Source organism: Adiantum capillus-veneris, chromosome 12, assembly GCF_014529385.1.
Source record: "Adiantum capillus-veneris isolate H3 chromosome 12, ASM1452938v2, whole genome shotgun sequence".
In the NCBI taxonomy this organism is placed as follows: domain Eukaryota; kingdom Viridiplantae; phylum Streptophyta; class Polypodiopsida; order Polypodiales; family Pteridaceae; genus Adiantum; species Adiantum capillus-veneris.
This window is the reverse complement of record NC_140942.1, coordinates 107,694,032-107,716,225: the sequence shown is the minus strand read 5'-3', so window position 1 is coordinate 107,716,225 and position 22,194 is coordinate 107,694,032. Positions and strand designations below refer to the sequence as shown.

The 22,194-nt window shown below is 41.8% G+C and overlaps 1 protein-coding gene across 1 annotated transcript; it reads left to right on the top strand.

The window, feature by feature from the left end:
* Window positions 1–5,161: 5,161 nt before the first annotated feature.
* On the top strand, window positions 5,162–10,271 carry LOC147446288 (protein BREAST CANCER SUSCEPTIBILITY 1 homolog). The gene is made up of 13 exons (XM_086525540.1): window positions 5,162–5,366; window positions 5,481–5,534; window positions 5,930–6,000; window positions 6,084–6,197; window positions 6,553–7,307; window positions 7,392–7,505; window positions 7,621–8,217; window positions 8,345–8,445; window positions 8,518–8,701; window positions 8,787–9,008; window positions 9,114–9,279; window positions 9,403–9,521; window positions 9,631–10,271. Exons 1-13 carry the CDS (start codon window positions 5,299–5,301, stop codon window positions 9,979–9,981), a joined length of 2,916 nt encoding a protein of 971 aa, XP_086381666.1. The 5' UTR covers window positions 5,162–5,298; the 3' UTR covers window positions 9,982–10,271.
* Window positions 10,272–22,194: the final 11,923 nt, after the last annotated feature.

The window sequence follows — 22,194 nt, the reverse complement described above, 5'->3', positions numbered from 1 at the left end:
GGTAACTTGAACCTTGTGGATATGTACACACATTGTAGGCAATCATAGGAGCAAGCAAATGCTGAAAAAATGCCATTTTATGGTTCATTTCCATGTATGCCCTCTTTTTTTACTGTTGAGGATGTATGCGGTGGGCTTGAAAAGTTGGCCACTCGCAAAGTGGGAGATCTTCAAGGTATCAAGCTGGAGATGATCAAATGGACGGGAGATTTTACCCATGAATGGATGTGTGATATGTTCAACCTTGCACTTCAACACGGTATGCCTTATGATTGGAGTACTAATTGGGTTAAGCCTTTGCACAAAGGAGGGGATGTAAAGAATGTAAACAACTACCGGACTATAATGATTGGGTCTCTTATGTCAAAGTTGTTTGAGTGCATAATGGAGATGATATTGAGTGATTGGGATGAAGATAATGACAAGCGTGCAAAGGGACAAGCGGGTTTTGGTCGATGCCATAGCACCATTGATCATCTTGTCACTCTTCGTGTTCTCATGGAGGAAAGTCGATTGAAAGGCAAGCGATTGTATTGTTGTTTTGTGGACTTTAAGAAAGCCTTTGATATGATTCCACGTAACAATTTGTGGAGAAGGATGGAAGAACTCCAAGTGCCAAGTGAGTTTATGCTTGCGGTTTCTCGAATCTATGAGAAGGTGATTTGTCAATTGCGCATGGGAAGAGAAATTTCAGAATTTTTTGTAAGCACTATTGGGGTTAAACAAGGATGTCCGTTGTCACCAACTCTCTTTGGTCTATGCATCGATTAAATGGAACAAATGGTACTTGACTTTATGCAAGAAGAAGGCATTGAAGAGGTCACTATTTGCAATGCGGTAATCATGCTTTTATTGTATGCGGATGATGTAGTGCTTCTAGCACACACTTTAGGAGATGCACAAAAGCTTATGGTTGTCCTTGAGAACTTTTGCTTGCATAGTGGGTTGATTGTGAACGAATCCAAGACAAAGGTTATGCTTGTGAAAACCAACCATAAGGAGAAGCCATGCGTTGTGTACAACAATGAGACACTTGAAGTGGTTGAGAGCTTTAAGTACCTTGGCCTTGAGGTTCCGTCCAATCACAAGTGGCATGAATGTACCATGTGTCATTTGAAAGCGGGAAAGAGAGCATTTTATGCATTTGAGAACATATGTAATGCGGGAAACATCAAGTGTTGGGTTCTCAAGAAGTATCTTTTGATGCATCGGTGACACCGGTTCTTCTTTATGGAGTTGAAGTGTGGGGCGGGAGCATCTCAAAGTCTACTTGGAAAGAGTTTGAGAATGTCCAAAAGCGTTTTCTTAAAACTTTCTCCAATTGAAGACACAAACACCATATATGCTCCTACTTCTTGAGTCGGGATGTCTTGGCATGGAAAGGGTTGTGGAGTACATGATAAAGATGTGTCAAAACTCCTCACATCGACTTCCTACAATTGCATGGGAAGAAAACAAAAAAGTTCAAAAGACGCATAAAAGCAAGATCTTGAGCACAAGATGGATGCAAGACATAAAGAAGTGGTTTGGGAGATGGGATGCATTACACTTGCTACATGATGCTTCAATTGACTCCCAAGTGAATGAAGCTTTTCTACAACGTATTACGGCTTGGGAGAAATCCGTTGGGTCACGCTTCATACATTACACCACCCATATTGCCCCCAACTATAGAACCATGTTCTTCGCTGAAAGAGGAAACTGTATTCACACTTACATGCTTGAGCCTATCCCCTTGTCGGTGATACGCACTATCGCAGCCATTCGGCTTAGCTCCCATTTCCTTCGATGCAAGATAGGGCGTTGGGACAATGGAGAAGGGTCAAATCGATTGTGCACATTATGCTCACTGCAAGTTCGAGAGTCTAAGTACCACACACTACTAGAGTGCTCAGCTTTTGGTCACATCCGAACTTGCTTCTCTCAGATTTTCAGCCATAACTTAGACCTACATACTTTCCTCTCCTAGCCAAAGTGTGGGCTCTCCATTGCGACTCTCATCACCACAATTTTGGAGCATCGAGAGTCACTCATCAGCCATACACATACTACATCACATGTAACTTTGGTCCCATAGGTCATATTTGACCTCCGAGGACGATAATAAAATCTATCTATCTATTTATCTCTCTCTCTCTCTCTCTCTCTCTCTCTCTCTCTCTCTCTCTCTCTCTCCATACACACACACACACACACACTCACAAACACGTACTGTACACACACATACATACACTATACGCATACAAACACACACGCAATCACATAGGCACCAAACAACACACACACACGACATGCACAGGAAGCAAAACAAGCAAAGAAAATGGACATCGACGCATCGACAAACGACACCAAAAACATGCAATGGTGACAACAAATCAAAGGATGACGCTGAGGCATGCCCCAACCGACATCGAAATTGACGAGCGTGCTACACCAACGCACCAATAAAGCATGCCATTCGTCGGCATCTCATCCACGACGCACTTCCTCAATAAACATCCGTAGGGTAATCCATTTTTCGTTTTCCAAGCCAAACCCATTTGTATATTCTACCTTTCTCTAGGTGATGGTCACAAAAGCCCACCTAGGAGAATATCATTTTCTTATTTCTCCCAAAACAAAGCACCAATCAACCATCCGGGACTCGGTTGCCTGTTTTGTCTCTCCAGCTTAGGGCCCTAAACCTAATTAGTTTATACTAAACTAAGTAGCCTGCACCTATAAAAGAGCACTGAGAGGTCACTATCGGGGGGTGAGCACTTGAAAGAGAAGTCATGCACATACATTGACTCCAAGGGTCACTATGCACAGGAGTAGGATCTTTACACATGTGAAAATTCCTTAGAGAACGCACTATAGGCTCCCTCTCTCTCTCTCTCTCACCACGGTCTCCATCTCGCCGAAACGAAGGGTTTTGTAAATACCATCTTGAATCAATTTTGCCCTCACATTCCGAAGGGTTTTCATCCCCTCCGTCTCTCTCTCTCTCTCTCTCTCTCTCTCTCTCTCTTTGTGCGGTATGTTGTGTTAGTGTTATTTGAATTGCTGTTGTCTGCGTCCTAGCCACTCAAAGTTAGGTGGTGTCCCCTGTTCACTCCCCGTGACGAGTTCTGCGTGCAAGGGCCTGGCATAGAGGCTGCTGGACTCCGTTTTGCGCTTGCGCTTGTCAGTAGATGTCAACTAATTGTATCATGAATAATGAGGCATCATTTCTCACAACTTATGCTTTTTATGATTTATGAATACTTTTTATGAGAATTATGATTATAGCATAGTTTAGAAGTCATTTTCATCATAAAAGCAAAAGCGTGTCCCCAAAAGCAAGTGTTCTTGCTAACTTTTTCTTGAAGAGGAAAACTTTACGACCAAGAATCTATTATCAAATGTGAAATTTGTGAAGATTAAGTGCTTGCTTGTTAAGATTAAATGCTTGCATGTTTTTTTAGCTAATTATAATATGTAGGCTATGTTTGGTTGGAAAAGATAAGGGAAGGCTATTAAAAGAAGACAAAAGCTTTAAAAAAAGGACTCTGTGGATTACATAAGTAGGTTGCCGTATGCTCAAGATAACCCGTCACAAAAACAACCATATCTTTAGCTTTGATTGTCAGAATTACATAATCCTTGGGAGGATGGATTGCACAACTAGGTTGCCATACATGGTAGACAACCCGTCACAAAAATAGCCATAACTTTAGCTTTGATTGTCAGAAGTGCGTAACCCCTGGGAGGTTTGTAGGTGCTACAGTTCTTGTAGCCCATGCATTGTAAAGAAATGTTCTGTGGCTTGGACTTGATGATGAAGAGAGGAGACAAAGCGAGAGAACCCCCAAAATAGAGTTACGACGAACAAGTGCCAATTGCTTTGTAGCACGCATTCTGTCAGGAAGCTAAGCGCTAGAAACTTTTACTATTTTCAAGAATCTTATAGAGGCTTCAACACAATCCCCACAACTCCTGCAACATCTCCATATGACAACGATATCTCACCAGCTATAGCCTCCATATCCCCTACATGCACTATGCGGGACGAGGCTTTGAACATGCCTTGTAGCTCGTAGGAGAAGAGAAACAAGCCATCTTACAGTGTGTTCAGGTGAGCTGGAGTTGACCCCTGCAGCCCTATCCCCCGCCTTCCCTTCTAATTTTGCCAAAATTGGCAAGGTTACCTCTTACTCCCTCCTTTTCAAGGATTCTTGCAAAGTGAGAATTCCATTGCTGTAGCAAGCGATAAGCAATTTTACACATGCAACAAACTTTTTCTTTGAGCATGGGAAACCCCCCTTAGCAGCCTCATGTGACTTTGCTTCATTTTCGTTTTGTTTTAGAATGCCCAATTGAGGTTCAACTTGTTGAAACAACAATGTGTAGGGTAAAGGGGCACAAGTGGGCAAGCTAAAACGTGCAGAGCACCTCGAGCTCGTTTCTGGGTGGATCAATCATGTAAGAGGCGCGTCCACTAGCGCTTTTCAATGGGACCGACGGCTCCTCCAACAGTGCATCACACACTTATCCGACAGAGAGGCGCATAGTCCAATGCAAAAACGGGGCTCTGAATTATTGGTACAATTTGCAGCAGATCATCAAAATTCGCAGCATATTCCAAATTTTTGTCTTTTGATCGGAGGTGGGTTCATCCTTCTTCTGGCGGCCGTCTCCTTAATGACCCCTTTACCCTAGCAACACACATTGAGGCTCAACTCGTTGAAACAACCATGTTTAGCAACACACACCACTCTTGTAATGAGCACAAGATGCCACCGATGGGTGAATTCGTGACGTGGAGGTTACTTTTTTGGTTTGCCGTTGGGCGAGAAAGTTTAAGAGCCACCTCCTCCAGCTAGCCGGCTCACACGCTGTCGGTCCAATCAAAACACATGCTTTCTGCTTCCGCTATAACGGACTGCTCCATGCCTCACGCTTCTAGGCGGCCTGTGCGATGTGCTCAATCGCTAGAGCCTTCTACCACCCATCCGGCTATGCCGAGCGGAGGTTGTAGCTCCTTTGTGCTGAAGCTATCTCCCTCTCGCCATTTTGCTTTGGATGGCCGCCCATTTGAGAATGGCTATGTGGAAAAACTCCCTAAAGGATTGCAACTTGCGTGTCAATCCTTCATCAAGGAGTGCCCGCGAAATTGTTGTTTTCAAAATTTGAATGTTACTTTTCTCTACCACAATCGCTCTCTGGTCGAAAATTGCTGCCCTGCGTACCGAAGCTCTCTCTCTCACACACACGCGCGCACACACTCACACACACACGCGCGCGCGCGAGACACGCTGCAACCTTCCTTTGAAGGCTATGGCCCTCTTGGGCTCCGACGCCCACCAGCTTGATCGCCTCGGACGTGAACTGAAATGCCCCATTTGGTGAGAGAGAGAGAGAGAGAGAGAGAGAGAGAGAGAGAGGAGAAGAGGACTTTTAACATCGTAGAACAATCCCAAAACCCTCAAAGATTGACTGTCATCTTGTTTGTCCCCCAGCTTGAGTTTGTTCAAAGAAGCGGCTTCACTCACATGCAACCATTCATTCTGCAGGTAAGATTCATCTCCTTACATGGAGGATCTTAGCTTCAAGAATCACAGAAGAGAACTTTTTGTTTTTCTCATTGAAAGACGGAGCTTAGGTCAAGCTTTTGCTGTCTTTGCTACTTGATCGGGCTTTTCAATGTTGGCAATTTATCACGCTCTTTGGCTTTTCTTTCTGTTATCATTTCATTGCATCCTTCAAAAGAAGTGCTTTTGCAGGAAGGTATTGGTAAGCTTAACATTTTGCGCACTTGCTTGCATTTCTACCTTCAGCTCTACATTATGGGGACACACACATGGTTGTGTGCCTGCATTTTACTTAACTGCACTTGTCTCTGCATTTGATACCATACATTTACTTCAGAAATCTGCATAATTCTTGATTCAATGTGTTTGTCTCCAAGGTCTTGCATTATACAATCAATGAAAAGCAATTCAGCCTGCCCAATATGCAAAGTCCATACTACACGCAGAGGTGTGACAACAAGCTTCTTTATCATGTGAATCTACACTATTTTTTGTAAGATAATGTGCTCATATTTTTTGAGGCTCTTGCAGAGGTGAGAGCTGCCCCTCAAATGGACAGCCTTGTTTCAATTTTTGTTAGCATGGGTGGTGCTGCTGGCTTGGACATAATGGCTTCTCAAAATGTCACCATTGGTAATGAAGCAGGTGATAATTCTCACATAATGCTTTCATTGATCTCAGATCTCCAGAGTGTTTCTTTCTTATTTTACACCTTGAAATTTTTGATATGCTGTAATATATACCAGAAGGGTTCTCAAGCATATGCATTGTGCTCTTTTGAGTGCCAACCGTTGCTTCTTGTCGCAGTTATGATTACATGCACTCATTTGTTGAACTAGATGCAAACAGCTCTACAGAGTGCATTTTTATCTGGTTATGAATGTATGAAAACATAAGAGAATTGTTTCTTGAAATGCTCTTCAGAGTGCCCATGTTGTTTGTGTTCTAGCTTTGTTTACTTTCCCCCTCCACATTAACATGCCTTTTACCAATGCTGCAGTCCAAGCACAAACTAGTAAAGCTGGGATCTCCAAGGGCAGAGATGCCCTGTCAAATATAACAAACTTTCCAGACTCCAGACAGAAAACAAAGAAAAAGGCAAAGTCCCCTGATTGCATATTCAAAGGGGCCATCCCAGCGAAGAAGCGTATTCAAGTTCCCGAGCCCTCTTCTTTAGGAGGAGAATTTGAGGCTCATAAGGATAAAAATCACCATAATTCTCATTCATCTGCTGAAAAAGGCGGACATAATGTTTTGAGTGGTGGCTCTCGGTCTAACACATGCAAAAGAAAGGTCAAGGAAAAAGAGCCTCCTAGTGAAGCAGAGGTAGCAAATTGTATCTCCTCTAGCTCTAGGAGAGCAGCCAAAAGAGCTAAAAGCCAGAATCCTTCTATTGAACAAGCATGTTCCAAAGCAGCAATAACTGAAGAATCTGATAAAGAAGGAAAATCCAGGAAACCATCAACAGAACCAGTTTCAAATACGACTAAAACAAGAAAGAGGAAAGGTAAAGAAGTGATGAGATTGCCATGCAGTCAGCCTTCTTCCCACCATGCCAAAGAGATTGCTGTTATGCCTGTCAAGGATGATTCAAGTAGGAGGAAGCTGGATCCGTTCTTTTGGCTTCGAGACGAAAGTTCACAGGACACAGAAGCTCTTCAGATTACTCAATTAACAGTGACTCAATCAACTGTCAGACCAAACTTTAGCGACCTCAAAGACAGTGATGATGATCAGGATGTGGATGCAAATGAGGTGGAATTAAGTCTCTACTGCCTGTTTCTGCTTGTCATGTGCTTATTATGTCAATGAGCTTAGTACTTTAATTTTGATGTTCAGGAATTTTCAAACCGGATAGGTGATTGTATGCCTGCTAGCTATGATAGTGATGATTTTGACTGGACACAGCTCCCCTGCTCACCAGAGATCAAATGCAGCCCAATAAAAGATCAGGTACTTTTATTCTGTATCTTCAGAAGCTTTCTTCTATTCAATGAGGTATTATTCCTTCTCCTTTAAAAGCTTTCCTCTACTAGTCTTTAATCTGTTTCGTCGTGTGTTCAAGCAGGGGCCTCAAAATGATCTTGTCGTAGACCTTCCATTGGAAACATCTCAGCTTGTTGCAACTGAAGGGCTCCCAAACAATGATCAGAATCTCCATAATAGGGCATCCCAAGAAATAATCTCAACTAAGTCCCTCGTTGACACTGTTTCAAGAGTAGCTTTAATTGCTCAGGACAACCATAGCACATTTTTAAAACAGAACAGAAAGCGTCGGAAGTCTGGTAGGCTTGAGTCTGTGCTCCTCAAGCCTGATAAATCTCTTGTCAGTGTCTGCTCATCTAAAAACAGTGCCAAGTCTTCTCAAAATCAGAGTGTTGAAGAGAGACAAATTATTGTCAGGGGCTGCAATGGCTTTCAAACTGCTAAACAATCGCCGCCTACTACCAATTTGGCAAAAGAAATGGTGCAGTTCAACCTCAAAGCTTGTAGCAGTAAGAAAACAGAGAAACTGAAAGAGCCTTATAGAAGCAAGATGGAGTTGATCAAAGAAGATGATGGCAAGAAGAGCAAAAACCTGATTGAAGGATCGGAGAAAGCTGACAATGTGGCTGAATCTCAGTTGTCCGTTTGTGTTTTTTGTAGGTCATCAAAGTCTTCACAGGTAAACGATCATATTCTAAGTCTGATAGCACACCTAGAATGTGCATTGTTAATGTTTTCCTCTGCTTGGTTGAAGTGGCTATATTTAGCCCGTGAAGTGTGAACAAGGTTTACTTGATGTTTTGTAGATCACAGGGCCAATGATGCATTATAACCGAGAGGGTACTCCTCTCAAAGAACCAGAACTCAAAGAAAAAATTGTGCATGTGCACAAGCATTGCGCTGAATGGTAATATGTGTGCATTGGCAAGACTGCAAAAGCTTTCTGGCCTTGATATTTATGGTCTTCCAATGTGTGCAGGGCACCTGATGTTTACTTTGTAGAAGATCAAGCTAAGAATCTTCATGTTGAAGTGGCAAGAGGTCTCAAGATCAAATGCAGCAGCTGTGGCAAAAGAGGTGCAGCCCTGGGCTGTTGCATAAAGCGTTGCAGGAAGAGCTACCATTATCCATGTGCACGTGCTCTCTCATGTAGATGGGAAGAGGTGACACTACATATAAGCTTCCATCATACAACGATGCTCGCAATGCTGACTCCTCTGACAGGGAAATGTGTTTGTTCAAATTCAGGAATGTTTCATTATGCTATGTCCTGAACATAGAGCTGAGAGTTTTCCTGCTAGAAAAAGGCGTCAAAGAGGATTATCAAAAGCTGCTCATAATCCAAGGAGTAAATTGAAAGCAGGAGAGCAAGGACATTCAGGTAGTCAAGAGATGCTTTCACCCAGATGGGCATGTGTGCAATCCTCAAAGTGGCTTCTTTGTGGGTCAGCTCTGGATAGTGATGGAAAGGTACCACTGTTGCCACCTTCAGTTTCCTTTTGATCTCAAAAGCCCATGGATAAAATGCTCATACAATCTGCATTTCCTTGTATGTGCTTTGCTTCTTGAGTGCAGAATCAGCTGGCCGCATTTGCAAAAATTACAGGTGCCACAGTTTCTAAAGCTTGGAGTTCTAATGTGACCCATGTCATAGCTGGTGTGGATGAGCAGGGTGCTGCTCGGAGGACTATGAAGTACTTAATGGCCATTCTAGAGGGAAAGTGGATTCTGAATATGGAATGTAAGATTGCTTGCTAATGTGAAGGAGCAATGCTTTAATCTTTTGAATCTTGCAAATTGGACATGCATGTATCTCCCTGCTTGCTCTGCCTATCTTTGTGTGAATGACTTTGCTTGAATTCAGGGGTGGCAGCCTGCTTAGAAGCAGGTAATCCTGTAAGTGAAGAACCATATGAGATTGGTGTGGACATCCATGGTGCACTTGGAGGGCCAAAACAAGGCCGACTGGCAGCAACTGGCAAGGTTTGTCAGCACTTTCATCCGTCAATTCTTGAAGTTGATGCAACGAAAGACTAATTTTACATCTAAGTGCTGTATGCTTTTGAGTGCTCACTTTGATTGCTCTTCACAGGAACCAAAGCTGTTTGGAAAGATGCAATTCTACTTTATGCCCGACTTTTCGCCGTCCTACAGAGGGGATCTGCAGGCTCTAGTTGTGGCTGGTGGAGGTGTAATTCTTCAGAGGAAGCCTGTTCTCTTGGAAACAGATGCAAGACAAAGGACTACAGTAGTTGTGTACCACAATGAGAGTCCCAGCAACGTCAAAAAGGTTGAAGAAAGAAAGATAGTATGCAAAAGGCAAGAAGAAGCTAAAAGGCTAGCTTTGTCTGTGGGTGCTAGTGTTGTTCCTCATCAATGGATATTGGACTGTATAGGTGTGTCCAAAGTGCTGTCTGTAGAGCACCAAACTAGAGTTAGCTAGGTATCTCATAATGAGCGCCATTTTGCTTGCACTTGGTAAAGTGGGTACTTGTAGCTAACATAACATTTGGTACTAAACCTTAGTTTGCGTGCATTGATGGTGGCTTCATAGTGCATGTGGAAGTTGAGTATGTATTGCTTGGAACAGAATGGACAATCTCCATCTCTGTAAATTGTAACCTTTCTGTTTGACACTATGATGTCTAACAGAGTTTTGTTCGCATTTGGAATTACATTGTATACTTCATCATATTTTTGATCCTCTCTATCTCAACTACCCTTTGAGTATTATATTCTTGCCTCATCCTCTTTGGGATCTCAGTTAATCATTAATTGGAGCAATGCCTGTATAAAAACCAGGGGCTTGACCTGTTTATGTGGACGTGCACCCACATTGGATATCTACTCAAATTTTAGAGGGTATCCTTTTGGAGTCTTTTACAAGGTTTCTAAGGACCAAGCATTGTGATGGGTATGGTACCCAACAATTATATTAGGTAGCATTGACCATGTCATGTGATTAGTTGGAAAGTATTGCGGCCATGTGCACAAGGGACATAATTAAGATCTGTGAATAGTTGGAAATGATTATATTAAGCAAGTATTGGGGAGGTAAGTATTTTCTTGTAAGTGGTTGGAAACGATTCCCTTCAAGAAGGCCATGTTGTCTAAGCATTCCAATCTAAATAGTGCCTAAGATGTATGTAGGCAATACGCACTTGCCATTGCTTGATCCTCATTCCAAAACTTCAAACAAAATTTAGTTTAGAGGGTTTAAACTTAGCCAGCAGTGTATTTTAACCAAATCAGGATTAAAATGTTTGTACTTATGTGTGAACTGCACTATAATGGATTTTGCATTTTAGAAATATATTATTCTTTTAATTTTTTCATGTAATACTGTTGGATTGTTGCCATTTTTTGTGAAGGGCTTCGCTTTGCTTTTTCTTTTCTTACTAAAACTTGCTTTGTGTTCTGTAACACTCTTTGTGGTGAAGAGGGTTGGATGCATTGAACTTGTTGTAGAGGGGGTTACAGATCTACCCTTGGTAGATGTACGATCCAATTTCTTTTCGTCTATGAAGAGTTCTCTTGTGATCATAGAGTGGCTTGACCATGGTGCCAAAGAAGGATGCTGTAGAGAGTTTTTGTAGAGATGACATGGTTGATAACACATTGGGTGATACCTTGGAGCATTTGAGGTCTACTCATGACATGGAAGGTTTCAATGTTGCTTGTGTTTCCATAGGACCAAAAGCTAGATGGCACCTAGTAGAATTGGAAAGTGCTTATGGAGGCATCATTGGAGACTAATAATCTCAGCTTGATGGTAAATGATTGGCCAAAGACTCCAAAGGAGACATTCTATTCTTCCAAGGAGTTATAACAATGATCATGGAATCAATTGAAAGCTAGGAACCGCCCATTTTTCTTCTTGAATTGTACTCGATATGTATTTGGCAATGCTAAAAAAACCTTGATACACTATAAAAAGGTTTGCAATAGGTCGACACATGAAAGCTAACCTTGAGGTAAAATTTCAGACTTTGGACCCTTTGGAATGAGCTAATCATTGTGACAAGGTATTCCATGTTAGAACGTTCGAGTCAGATGTCAGATTAGATCAATAGAAACGAACAGATTCAGATTTAGAATGAACATAGGAAAATAAGATAAATAACTAAACTAAAAGAGTAGAGTCAGATATTGAACACAAGACATTGGAATTGATGTATTCAGACAATGAGCCAAAAGTATAGCTGAGCACTGAGTGTTCGATTACAACATAGCTTGATTATAATAGAGTAATAGCTTGATGACTACAAAGGGATTGACCAAATGACCGACAAGTAACAGACGTTCCCAAAATGAAAGTAGCGGGTCCTATATGCATATTGGGTTCTGATTGACTGTGCGTTGTACAATTATTGGTCATTATTACTACTAGTATGCCGATAATCCGACTATGGACTGGTACTTCTATAGGGAAAGTTCCCATTGTCTACATCCCTCTTCTTTGAATTTTACCATATTCCAAAATTCACAATCATACGTTGATGTTAGCATTTGTGCTTGTGTTTATCTGGAGCCTTGTTCAAAGTGCCCTTCGGGACTGCTTGTGGGGGTTGACTACGACTTGGAGCACTAGGGTACTGTTCTTGTTGTGGATGATTTGATAGATGACTTCTTGCTCCACTTGCTCTCAACGCTCCATCAACATTTAGAGCATTCCATGTCTTGGTGTCGGGGTCGTATAGAGTTTTCTTGCCTCTCCTAAGCCTTGCTCGGGCCAATTTATGACAAATTGAAGCAGTATGAATCCAACCCAACTGGATTTGATTGGTTGGCCTTTATCCGGGCTTCAAAGAGAATTTTTGTCATTTCTTTGAATTGTGGCTCAAAAGTGGCTTTGCTGGCCAACTCCTCAGCCATTGAGTCATCATTCTTTTGAAATATATCAGATCATCTTTTAACTTTGATTCTGTAGTCTTATACTCTATCTCATTACCTACATTTTTCTAGGCGACCAAAAGCGCCTTGCTTTGCTCATACCATTCTTTGATACGATCCACAATTCTAATGTATCTGTCTTGGTACATTGGTTTGTTGTACTTGGGATACAAAGCTAGGTAGAAGTGTGGGAACTCATTAACTTTCATAGGCATAGCATACATGAGTATTGGTGAATCTGGTACTGCTTCAAGGTAATTGAGCATAATGTAACTTTCTTGCTGCATCTTCCTCAAAATTTTGACTAAGTGGAACAAGATTTTTAGTGTAGTCTCCTGCTCTCAAAGACTCATCCGGGTTCGTGGCCCCCTAATGCTGGACGTATTATTCTTTAGAAGGATTTAACCTTGTGGTCTAGTAGTTTCCTGCATCTTCACTAGTAGAGTTTGGACATCTTTCATACATTTGTAAGTTCGTTGGTCCCCTAACAACAATTCTAGATGAAAACCCAAACTGTGGATATTCATCGTGCTAATTGCTAAGTTTGGGTGTTTACTAGTAAATCATCTTGTGTTAATACAAATTCTTGAATCCTATCCAAGAATTGAATGGCATTGATCCTCTTCATCATCATTATCAATATTTGTAGTGAAATGTTCGATGAGAGCTTGGTTGGTTAGAGAGTTGGTGTAAACCTTTTCCTCCAAATCATCTTTTTAGTAGTGTTGACCAGATTCTGTAGATCTTCAAGATTAAGCATTAGATTGCCTTCAGTATCATCTCACAGTGACGTGTACGCCAAATGCAGCTTTTTACTGGTCAAGTTGTGGTTTTGGAGTTCTACGGATCGGAATATTTACAGGTGTCTAAAGTATAGCTTCAATGTGCTATACAGCTCGGCTTTTTGGGCTCGTCATTTTGAGTTTTTATTGGATCGAGAGAAGGGGTACCAAGATGAAGCTTGAGCCGGCCTAATCATTGTGGTTGATAACGTTATGTCGGATGCCGCATTGAGTTCAAAGCCGAAGAAATGATCGCATTGTGTTGCTTGGCGAGTTCTTCTCATGGAGATCCTTTCAGTATAAGAGCCTTGAAGCTTACTCTTGGTCATTGTATCGGGTGGTTATGCTTTGGTGAGCAAAGCTAAACGAAGGCATGGCTTCATGGTGGGAACAGTGCCCAAGTCAAAGAATTTTTTTTAAAAGTAAACTTTTGAAGGGTGGTGAACAAGTAGGCAGAAATGAGCTGGACTGTCGTCGTCTGGAAGAGGTGGCACTGCATGCAGCATGGGAAGAGAGCATGAGGGGGCAAGAAAAGAAAAGGTAGGTTGCACCATCTGGAGGGTCGACTTGCAGGAGAAGGTGGGGCCACTTGCATGGCCAGGACATGGGGGTGCCCTTGGCAGGAGCAAGACACCAAGAGTCGGAGTTATATTCCGGGGAGAGGGTTGCATGACAGAGTGGGTAGCCCATCAGGTAAAGGGGGCCATCAACAGAAGGCTGAAGGAGAGAGAGAGGGTGGCCATATGAAGGGCAGCTAGGGTCTGTCAGAGAAGGGACATCACCTTAGGGCAGTAGACTTGCATGCAAGGGGCCGCCAAAGGGCTAAAGGAGGCCACCTGGGGGGCTGAAAACGACATGGGGGCAGCCGGACAGAGGTTGAATGGCATCATTGATAGAAGCTGAAGAGAGCCACTTGGGCGCTCTAGAGCTTGGTGGGTTGGCAAAGGCTTATCAAAGCAGGTGAGCCGCTAAGAGGGCTGGCAGTTGCAAGAACTGGAGGCCGCCATAAGCACAGGGAGCCAAGGATGGCGCGTGATTTTTGAAGAGTGGGCTGTAGGTCGTCAGGGCCAAAAGGTGCACCTGTAACGGCTAAGGAGAGCCCCCAAGGACGGGTTCGAAAGGGGTGGAATCATGGGGTGCATAAGAAGAGCTATTGGGGGATCGAGACCTGCAGATGGTCACGGACAAGGGCACCAAGGCAAAGAGAAGCCAACGAGGGCTTCACCTCATGTTTTGAAAGCCATTTAGGTCATGTATCAGTAAGGAGGAGCAGTGGGTGCTCAGCAGGTCCGAAAGGGTGTCTCTCAAAGATTGTGTATTGAGATTGTTTTGAAGTAGGGATAGTATCATTGCCAGATTGTTTTTTGTGCCGTTTCTATCCACTTATTCCTTCTTGTCTCCAGTGTGAGTGGTGCCGGTGTGCGTTGGCAGTGTGCCCCACAATCTGTGTATGAGAGAGAGAGAGAGAGAGAGAGAGAGAGAGAGAGAGAGAGAGGATTTGGGTTGTGGAAGCGTGGGAAGCGGGTAGGAATCTGGGATGGTGGTATCAATTGCTTAATTATCAAGTGTGTGAGCTGAATTGTGTGCAATAGGTGTATGGCATGTGCTAGTTTGTTGTGGTTAGGGGTGTCGGATATTCCCTGGGCTATAGAGAGGCAGCTAGATTGTGTGCTGGGTGTTTTTTCCCCTTCCCCCTTTCCAACGTTTGTGAAGGCTGTATTTTGGCTAAGATGCAGCATTCTAAGTTTTTGAAGGATGGTTCAGTTAGGGCCACATGCAGGTTGTAGCTTGTGCATAGTGATGCTTGTGGGCTCATGAAAACTCATCCTTGGGAAATTACCTTTAATTTGTGAATTTTATTTATGATTACTCCAGGCATGCATGGGTATATCCGCTTAAAGTGAAGTCCGAAGTAATTATGTGCTTCAAATAATTTTTGGCTATGGCTGAAAATGTCTTGAAATGTACTATGGACACCCTCCGTTCTGATCAAGGGGGAGTATATGTCTCATGAATTTAATGCATTTCTGGCTAGTCGTGGGATAAAACACCAATATACAATGTCTTATATGTCTCATCAAAACCATGTTGCTGAAAGGAAAAATAGGTTACTTATGGAACTGGCATGATGTATGGTCAAAATCAAGCTTTGCCTCATTCGTTTTGGCTTGAGGCCATCATGTGTTCCACTTATGTACTTAACAGGTATTCTACAAAAGTTTTGCAGTCTATGACTCCATATGAAGCATGGCATGATAGAAAGCCTTCTATTGAGCACATGCATATTTTTGGCTGTTTGACATATGCTTTGGTGCCACAAACACAACGCAAAAAATTGGATGATAAGGCTGTCAAATGTATTTTTGTTGGTTATACTGTTGAAAGCAAAAATTACAGACGGTATCATCCACAAAAAAATGTATTTTGGTTTCACGAGATGTTGTGTTTCTGGAAGATTCTGTTCGGCCCTTGCTATCATGTACTAGAGACAGTAATGTAAGCTCATAGAACATATATGACACTTTCCACCTCTTTTCAGTGGTGGAAGTTCGAATGTAAATTCCAATGAGAAATTTACAACCTATGGGGGTTTTTGAAAATGTTACAGATCAGCCTATTACTGATGCAGGGTGTACATGATGAGGAAAGGGCTGAAAATGAGCAGGCTAGAGGTATGCCAAAATAGCTGGTGCATACATTGTGTGACAATAAATTGGATACACTTTTGTCTAGTCGCACTCGTTTAGGCTCTTGCCATGCATCGTATGCATCATATTGTTATGCTTTGGCTGTGTCTAGCTTACATGATGTTGAGGAACCTCTGTCTTTTGATGAAGCACATAATTCAAAACATTGGATGGCTGCCATGCAATTAGAATATGATGCACTTATAGAGAATGACACATGGACTTTGTGTGATTTGCCTCCTTGCAAAAAGGCCATTGGTACAAAGTGGGTTTACAAGTTAAAACGCAAGCCGGATGGTGAGGTTGATCGCCATAAGGCTCGACTTGTTGCAAAAGGCTATGCACAACAGAAAGGCATAGATTATGAAGAAAAATTTTCTCCGACTTGTCGTATGACTATTGTTCATTTTCTATGTGCATTGGCAGCTCATTTTGGTTGGGATGTACATCAATCCGATATTGTTACTGCTTTCTTGAATGGTGATATTTTTTAGGAAGTCTATGTAATGCAGCCTTGCAGGTTTGTCAAGAAAGGACAACAGGACAAAGTGTGCAGATGTAAGAAGGCTTTGTATGGGTTGAAGCAATCTCCTCATGCTTGGTATGAGAAAGCTGACAGTCATTTGGTCAAACGAGGCTTTCGTAACACTTCAATTGAAAACACATTGTATGTCAAGCGTGAGGGTGGTGTACTTCTCATTGCTGCTCTTTATGTGGATGATTTGCTAATCACTGGTCCCAATTAGGCACATATTACTGAATTTAAGGCTGATTTGATTGCTACTTTCAAGATGAAAGATTTGGGGTTGCTGCATCATTTCTTGGGCATACAGTTTAAGCAGTGTGATGGTGGTATGGTGTTGAATCAGAAATGTTACATAGAGACATTGCAATGTAAGTTTGGACTTGAGGATTGCAAACCTATTGCCACTCCCATGGAAACAGGTTTGAAGTTGAGTCTACATGATGCTGGTGATCTTGCTGATGCCACTCTTTACCAGGGACTAATGTTGGGTGCCTCATTTATGTATGCAACACGAGGCCGGATATTTAGTTTGCTGTCTCATAGCTCAGTAGATTTATGCATAGCCCAAGGTCTAAGCATTGGCAGGCAATCAAGAGGATTTTTCGTTACTTGAGTGGCACTTTGCATCTTGGCTTGTTTTGTCCCAAGGGGGGATCATTGCCGCCAGACTTACATGCTTTTTTGGACTCAAATTGGGCTGGTTGTTTGGACACACGAGTGTCCACCACAAGTGGTTTTTGTTTCATGTTTTGCAGTTCATGTATATCATGGTTGAGTAAGAAGCAACCTACTGTGACGACTTCTAGTTGTGAGGTTGAGTACAGGGCATTCTTCATAGCTATAGTTGAGTGTGTATGGCTTAGATGCCTTATGAATGATTTGGGTGTTGGACAAGACATTGCCAACACTATCTACATTGACAGTTAGAGCACATTGGGAGTTGTGAGGAGCCCAGATTTTCATGCTTGCACAAAGCATATTGAGGTGCATTACCACTATGTCAGGGAGAGGCTCTTAGTAGGAGAGACCAACTTGGCTTATGTGCCAACACTGGACAACCTTGCAGATCTTTTCACAAAGGCATTTCCTTGTGAGAAGTTCGAATCTTTTCGCAAAGCTTTGGGCTTACTCCCCTTTGTGGACAGATCATGTCCTTAGGGCATGGCTCTTCCCTTTAATCATGTGCCATCTCTCATTCATCGCATCACTCCAGGGCGGATTTGTTACCATATACATGTGGTAGTGATGTGTGTGAATACACTTAGGACCACCGCAATATTTTTTCCCTCTCAAGGAGCCTCTCCAAAACCATTACGAACAACACAAGAACCATATATGTTGCCAAAACATTGTGAGCAGGTCTTCTTCTACAGTTCTCCAAATTATCTTACTCTATGGAGGCAAGTTGTGCCTATCAATCCTTTAGGAAGTCGGATATTTGACACCACTAACTCATATCAAATCTCAGATGTTGTAACTCAAGAGAACGACACGACTTCTATGCATTCCCATTTCCTAACAACATTAGCACATGACGACTACTCTAACAAAGAAGATAGCAACACATGCAATGGATGATGAAACGGAAGATCTGGCCTTAGAGTTAGACATTGAGCCTTCATGCGAGCCTAATCCATCCTTGATTGGTTTGCCACTCTCTCTCTCTCTCTCTCTCTCTCTCTCTTGATGCAAACTTGACAATTGAAGAGCTTCAAGAAAATGAAGAGCTTCAAGAACTAATGAAGGACAATGAAGAGATTGAATTGATCATTGACCTCTTCCGAGTTTGATTGAACCCTAAAGAATAGAGTACCACAGAAGAGAATGAGTAATCCATTCAAAATAATGAGCATCCAAACCCTAAATTGGTAAGAACAAACTCCCATAATCTTTTTTTTCAATCAAATAGAACCTGGTACTACATATTTTTATTTATTTTATTTTTATTTGCTCTCTCCTACTTTCTCCCCTTTTTGTATGGAACATCGGCCCTTGCGGCAAAGGCTAGCCCACTAGTTGTAGGCCCTCAGGCTCAAGGGTCTCTACTTCTAGGAACTTGCTATACGTTGTGTGCGAGCCGCAGGGCTATAAGCACACAACCTGACAGATACAAAGAAGCTCTACTTCTACAAGGTGGTGTGTCACTCACCTCCTACAGTGCTGCCATCGATGGACTCCGTATACGCACAGAGAATAACTTAGCCTCCGCGTCACTGCTCGTCCTTCTCCGTGTCGTTGTGCTCGTTGATGCTCCATCGCTCTCTCTCTCTCTCTCTCTCTCATGCTCACAAACAAGCAAGAAGAGGTGAATCCCGAGCAAAGCTTGCACATTCAGAATTCCTTGAAAACCCTAGTTTATAGCCTTATCTAGGGCTTTCCATCCTTTTCACATATGGATGCTCATATTTTGTCAGTCAGTGCTAAATGGGTCTGGTGTGTCTTTCATCGGTGATCACCAGCCTTTTACTATAAACCTCTTGGATCGACAAGCCCGGCCTATGACTAAATATATGCACAAAAGAATAATGGCGGCATCACTGGTTAACATGCCCCCCTTCCTGATGTAGATTCCATCCTCGGAAGGTAGTGAGGTGAAGCTCGTTCTTTGAAGTGGGAGAGCATATGGGATAGATTGTCTGCACAACAAATTCACTGAGAGTATGCAAGTGGAATTATATGGCAATAAAGCATGAGGAAAATATAAAGTACATGAGAACATGAGTAATTGCAAAGAATTATGAAATGCTATACTACTATTAAGGACAAATAAATTTTACTTTGATGAAATTAATCAATCAAGAGTTTTGGGCTTATGGATAAATCCATCAATTAGGTAGGTATGGCTAAGGTTAAAACGACTACTCTAGCAGTAGCAAAGTTAGGAAGATTATCTAAATGCAAGATTCCCCAATTGTGCCTTTCATCTTTGATTAGCCAACTAACTCTCACAACTCTAAACAAGAGCTTGAATGTTTCACTTTAAGCTTAATGGAAGTCTTTTTCATGTCATTTTTTTGTTCTTTTTTATTCAAAATTGTTTGCCGTGTGTGCTTATTTTTATGTCCGAGGCTTTTTGCTTTTCATAGAAAAGCGCCCACACTGGGAACCTCGAGGGCTCTAGTACCATAGACAATACATGTGAGTGAGGTACCAAATCAAGCCGTGATTGCTCTTCCATCTTAAGATTTTACCTTTGTGGTACTTTTTCTTTTTGCTTCCACGTCCTTTGTATTCTCACTAGTGTCTTTCATTGTTGGAGCGAGCAAGCTTCTTTATGCCTAAAACACTCCTAAGGTCTCAAACACCACTATAATTTTACCAACTAGGACTAGTGGTTAAGTAAATGAGTCAATATTAAAATCACGGCCTCCTAACCTCAAGGCTCATCCATAAGACTAAACTCTAGTTCATCAACCTAAGCAAAGGCAACTTTATATAGCTATATGGCAGATAATAAAACATAACTAAATGCACTTAATCAAACCATGGAAAACCACAATCAACAATTATAATATGCACCAGCATGAATCATGGAAAGTAGTACGCATGGAGATATATAGGTGCTCATTTTGTCAAAGTAGATGTCCTCAACCATGTGGTATATAAGTTCTACACAACAATATCAAGCAACAAGGCACTATACCTCTAGGAGGCATGTCAGTGTGAAAAGACCAAAACTCCTAGAAAACAAGCTGAAACAAAATCTAGACTCCTAATAGACCTATCTGTTATCACATATGGAATCAAGGGAAAAGGATATTATATAGATCGGGTGGCATTCCTAAGGCTAGGCCTCTATTATCATCATCTAGATAAACAAAATCATTGCCAGTGAGGCCATAGTCTTCCACATATTTTTCATCATCTTCGTGTGCACATATATGTTAATCAAGAACCTCGCCATGCATGTATACTCATCCTGTGCAAAAGAATAGGCATGTGCCATTGGAGAAACATCCGTTACTGGGTACGGGTCACTAGTAGTCCATAGACATATTAGCCATTATAACTCCTCATATTTTTTCTCACACACGAGTCTCTCTACCAAATCCCATTCACAAGAAAGTACATGGTAGCATATGTGAAACACTTGAGAAAAATAAAAAGGGTAGTGTTCATAAAAAAAATAGAAACGCATGCCTCTGGTGAACTAGTTATCTATGAGGACACATATAGGTTTGGTTAGGTATCTAAAACATGAGGGTTGTTTCTTGTTCTTCTTGATGTGACATGGTGTATTTGGACTATGTGTTGGGTCCGATAGGGTGCACTCTTGTTGCTAGTCGCTCTTGCTCATTTACTGTTTTCATCCACCTTTTTGTTTTTTGAATTTGGTTTGCTTTAGTATAGGACTATATATATTTATTCCCTAAGATTTGGAAGTTAAGGGGTCTAGGAGGAAGGTTAAGATGGAAGCAATCAAATAATGATTGTTAATAAGTACTCCTCCCTTCCTTGGGTAGATCATACCTTTTGGAAAGTTGTAATCACCTTTTGAAACCAACTGTTCCAAGTTGTAATGGGTGAAGATTTTGACCAATGGGATTTTTCCACCTTAGGTGATTCATCAAGATGTAAGGGTGGTAAGATACTCTCCCATGATCTTACAAGATGTAAGGGTGGTAAGATACTTCACCCATCAAGATGTAAGGGTGGTAAGATACTCTCCCAAAAAAGACTATGTACCTCCATAAATGAACTACATGAAGAGCTCAAAGCTTCATTTGAATTCCTTGTTCCTGAGCTAGGTGGAACAAATTATTCTTTCTTCGGTACCCAAACTAGCTCTAGAACGGGTGTGTAGCATTGTGTGATCTTTTTCTTTCCACGGTCTTCAAATCATTTTGGAGTTACAGGATTTGGCCTACATGGATCTTTAGTAGGTGACATGGGAGAACAAAGGCACGTTTATGTACCCAAATTTGACTGTTTCCATCATAGTAGCCTTGGGTCGTTGAGGAATCCATCACAACGTATTCTTGCATTTCTTGGGGCGAGTGATTTTTTTTTTTAGAAGGCTTCTGTTTTGAACCAGATTGAAGATCAATATTAGTGGTCATTAATGAAGCTTTAGGGACCCATTGGTACGTTCCCTTTGTCAAAACATGCTGCTTCTTGGGTGCCACATTCTCTATTTTAGGTAGGGGAGTTGAAGTTTTTGAGGTTTGTGCTACAGGCATGGATGCATAAACCTCTTGTATCTGCAATGCTTTGTTCTTTTCTCCCTTGAGAGGCGATAAATCAGGGACTACTGTTTGAGTGGTAGGACTGAGAGTTGGTTTTTGTGTTGTGATATTCCCAGTGCCCCAATCAATATTACATTTAGTTGCAGACATCCATGTGCACCCTAGGTTTATGTTACCCTCCATAGTGCCAACATGCATAACCAAAAAGATTTGGGTCACCGTCCCATTGTCATAAGTAACATGAGTGTGCAAGATTCCAAAGATAGTAGTTTTCTTCATCAAGAGTTTCCACACAAATGGTACCTTGTGGGGTGATTTCACATACTCTATATGGTACTTTTTTTGCATATTTCAGCTTTTTCTTCTCGTTATACATAAGAACTTTATCCCCAACCTTGATATACTTGTTCTTTAAATGACGATCAAAACATTTCTTTTGCCTATCCTTCTCCACAAGTGCATTTTGCACAGCCAGTTTCCTCTCTTCATCTACCCGCTCAAGGATATATAAACGCTCAACTAAAGGGTTACCATCCCAACCTTCATGTGAAGCTACTCAAAGACTAGGAAAGACAAACTTCC

What these genes read in the sequence shown, in the direction of transcription:
- LOC147446288 (XM_086525540.1), top strand. Translation starts at nt 5,299, where the DNA reads ATGGCCCTCTTGGGCTCCGACGCCCACCAGCTTGATCGCCTCGGACGT. An exon ending in CACAAGCATTGCGCTGAATG is followed by an intron (nt 8,446 to 8,517) that starts GTAATATGTGTG and finishes CAATGTGTGCAG; the next exon opens with GGCACCTGATGTTTACTTTG. An exon ending in GTGGATTCTGAATATGGAAT is followed by an intron (nt 9,280 to 9,402) that starts GTAAGATTGCTT and finishes GCTTGAATTCAG; the next exon opens with GGGTGGCAGCCTGCTTAGAA.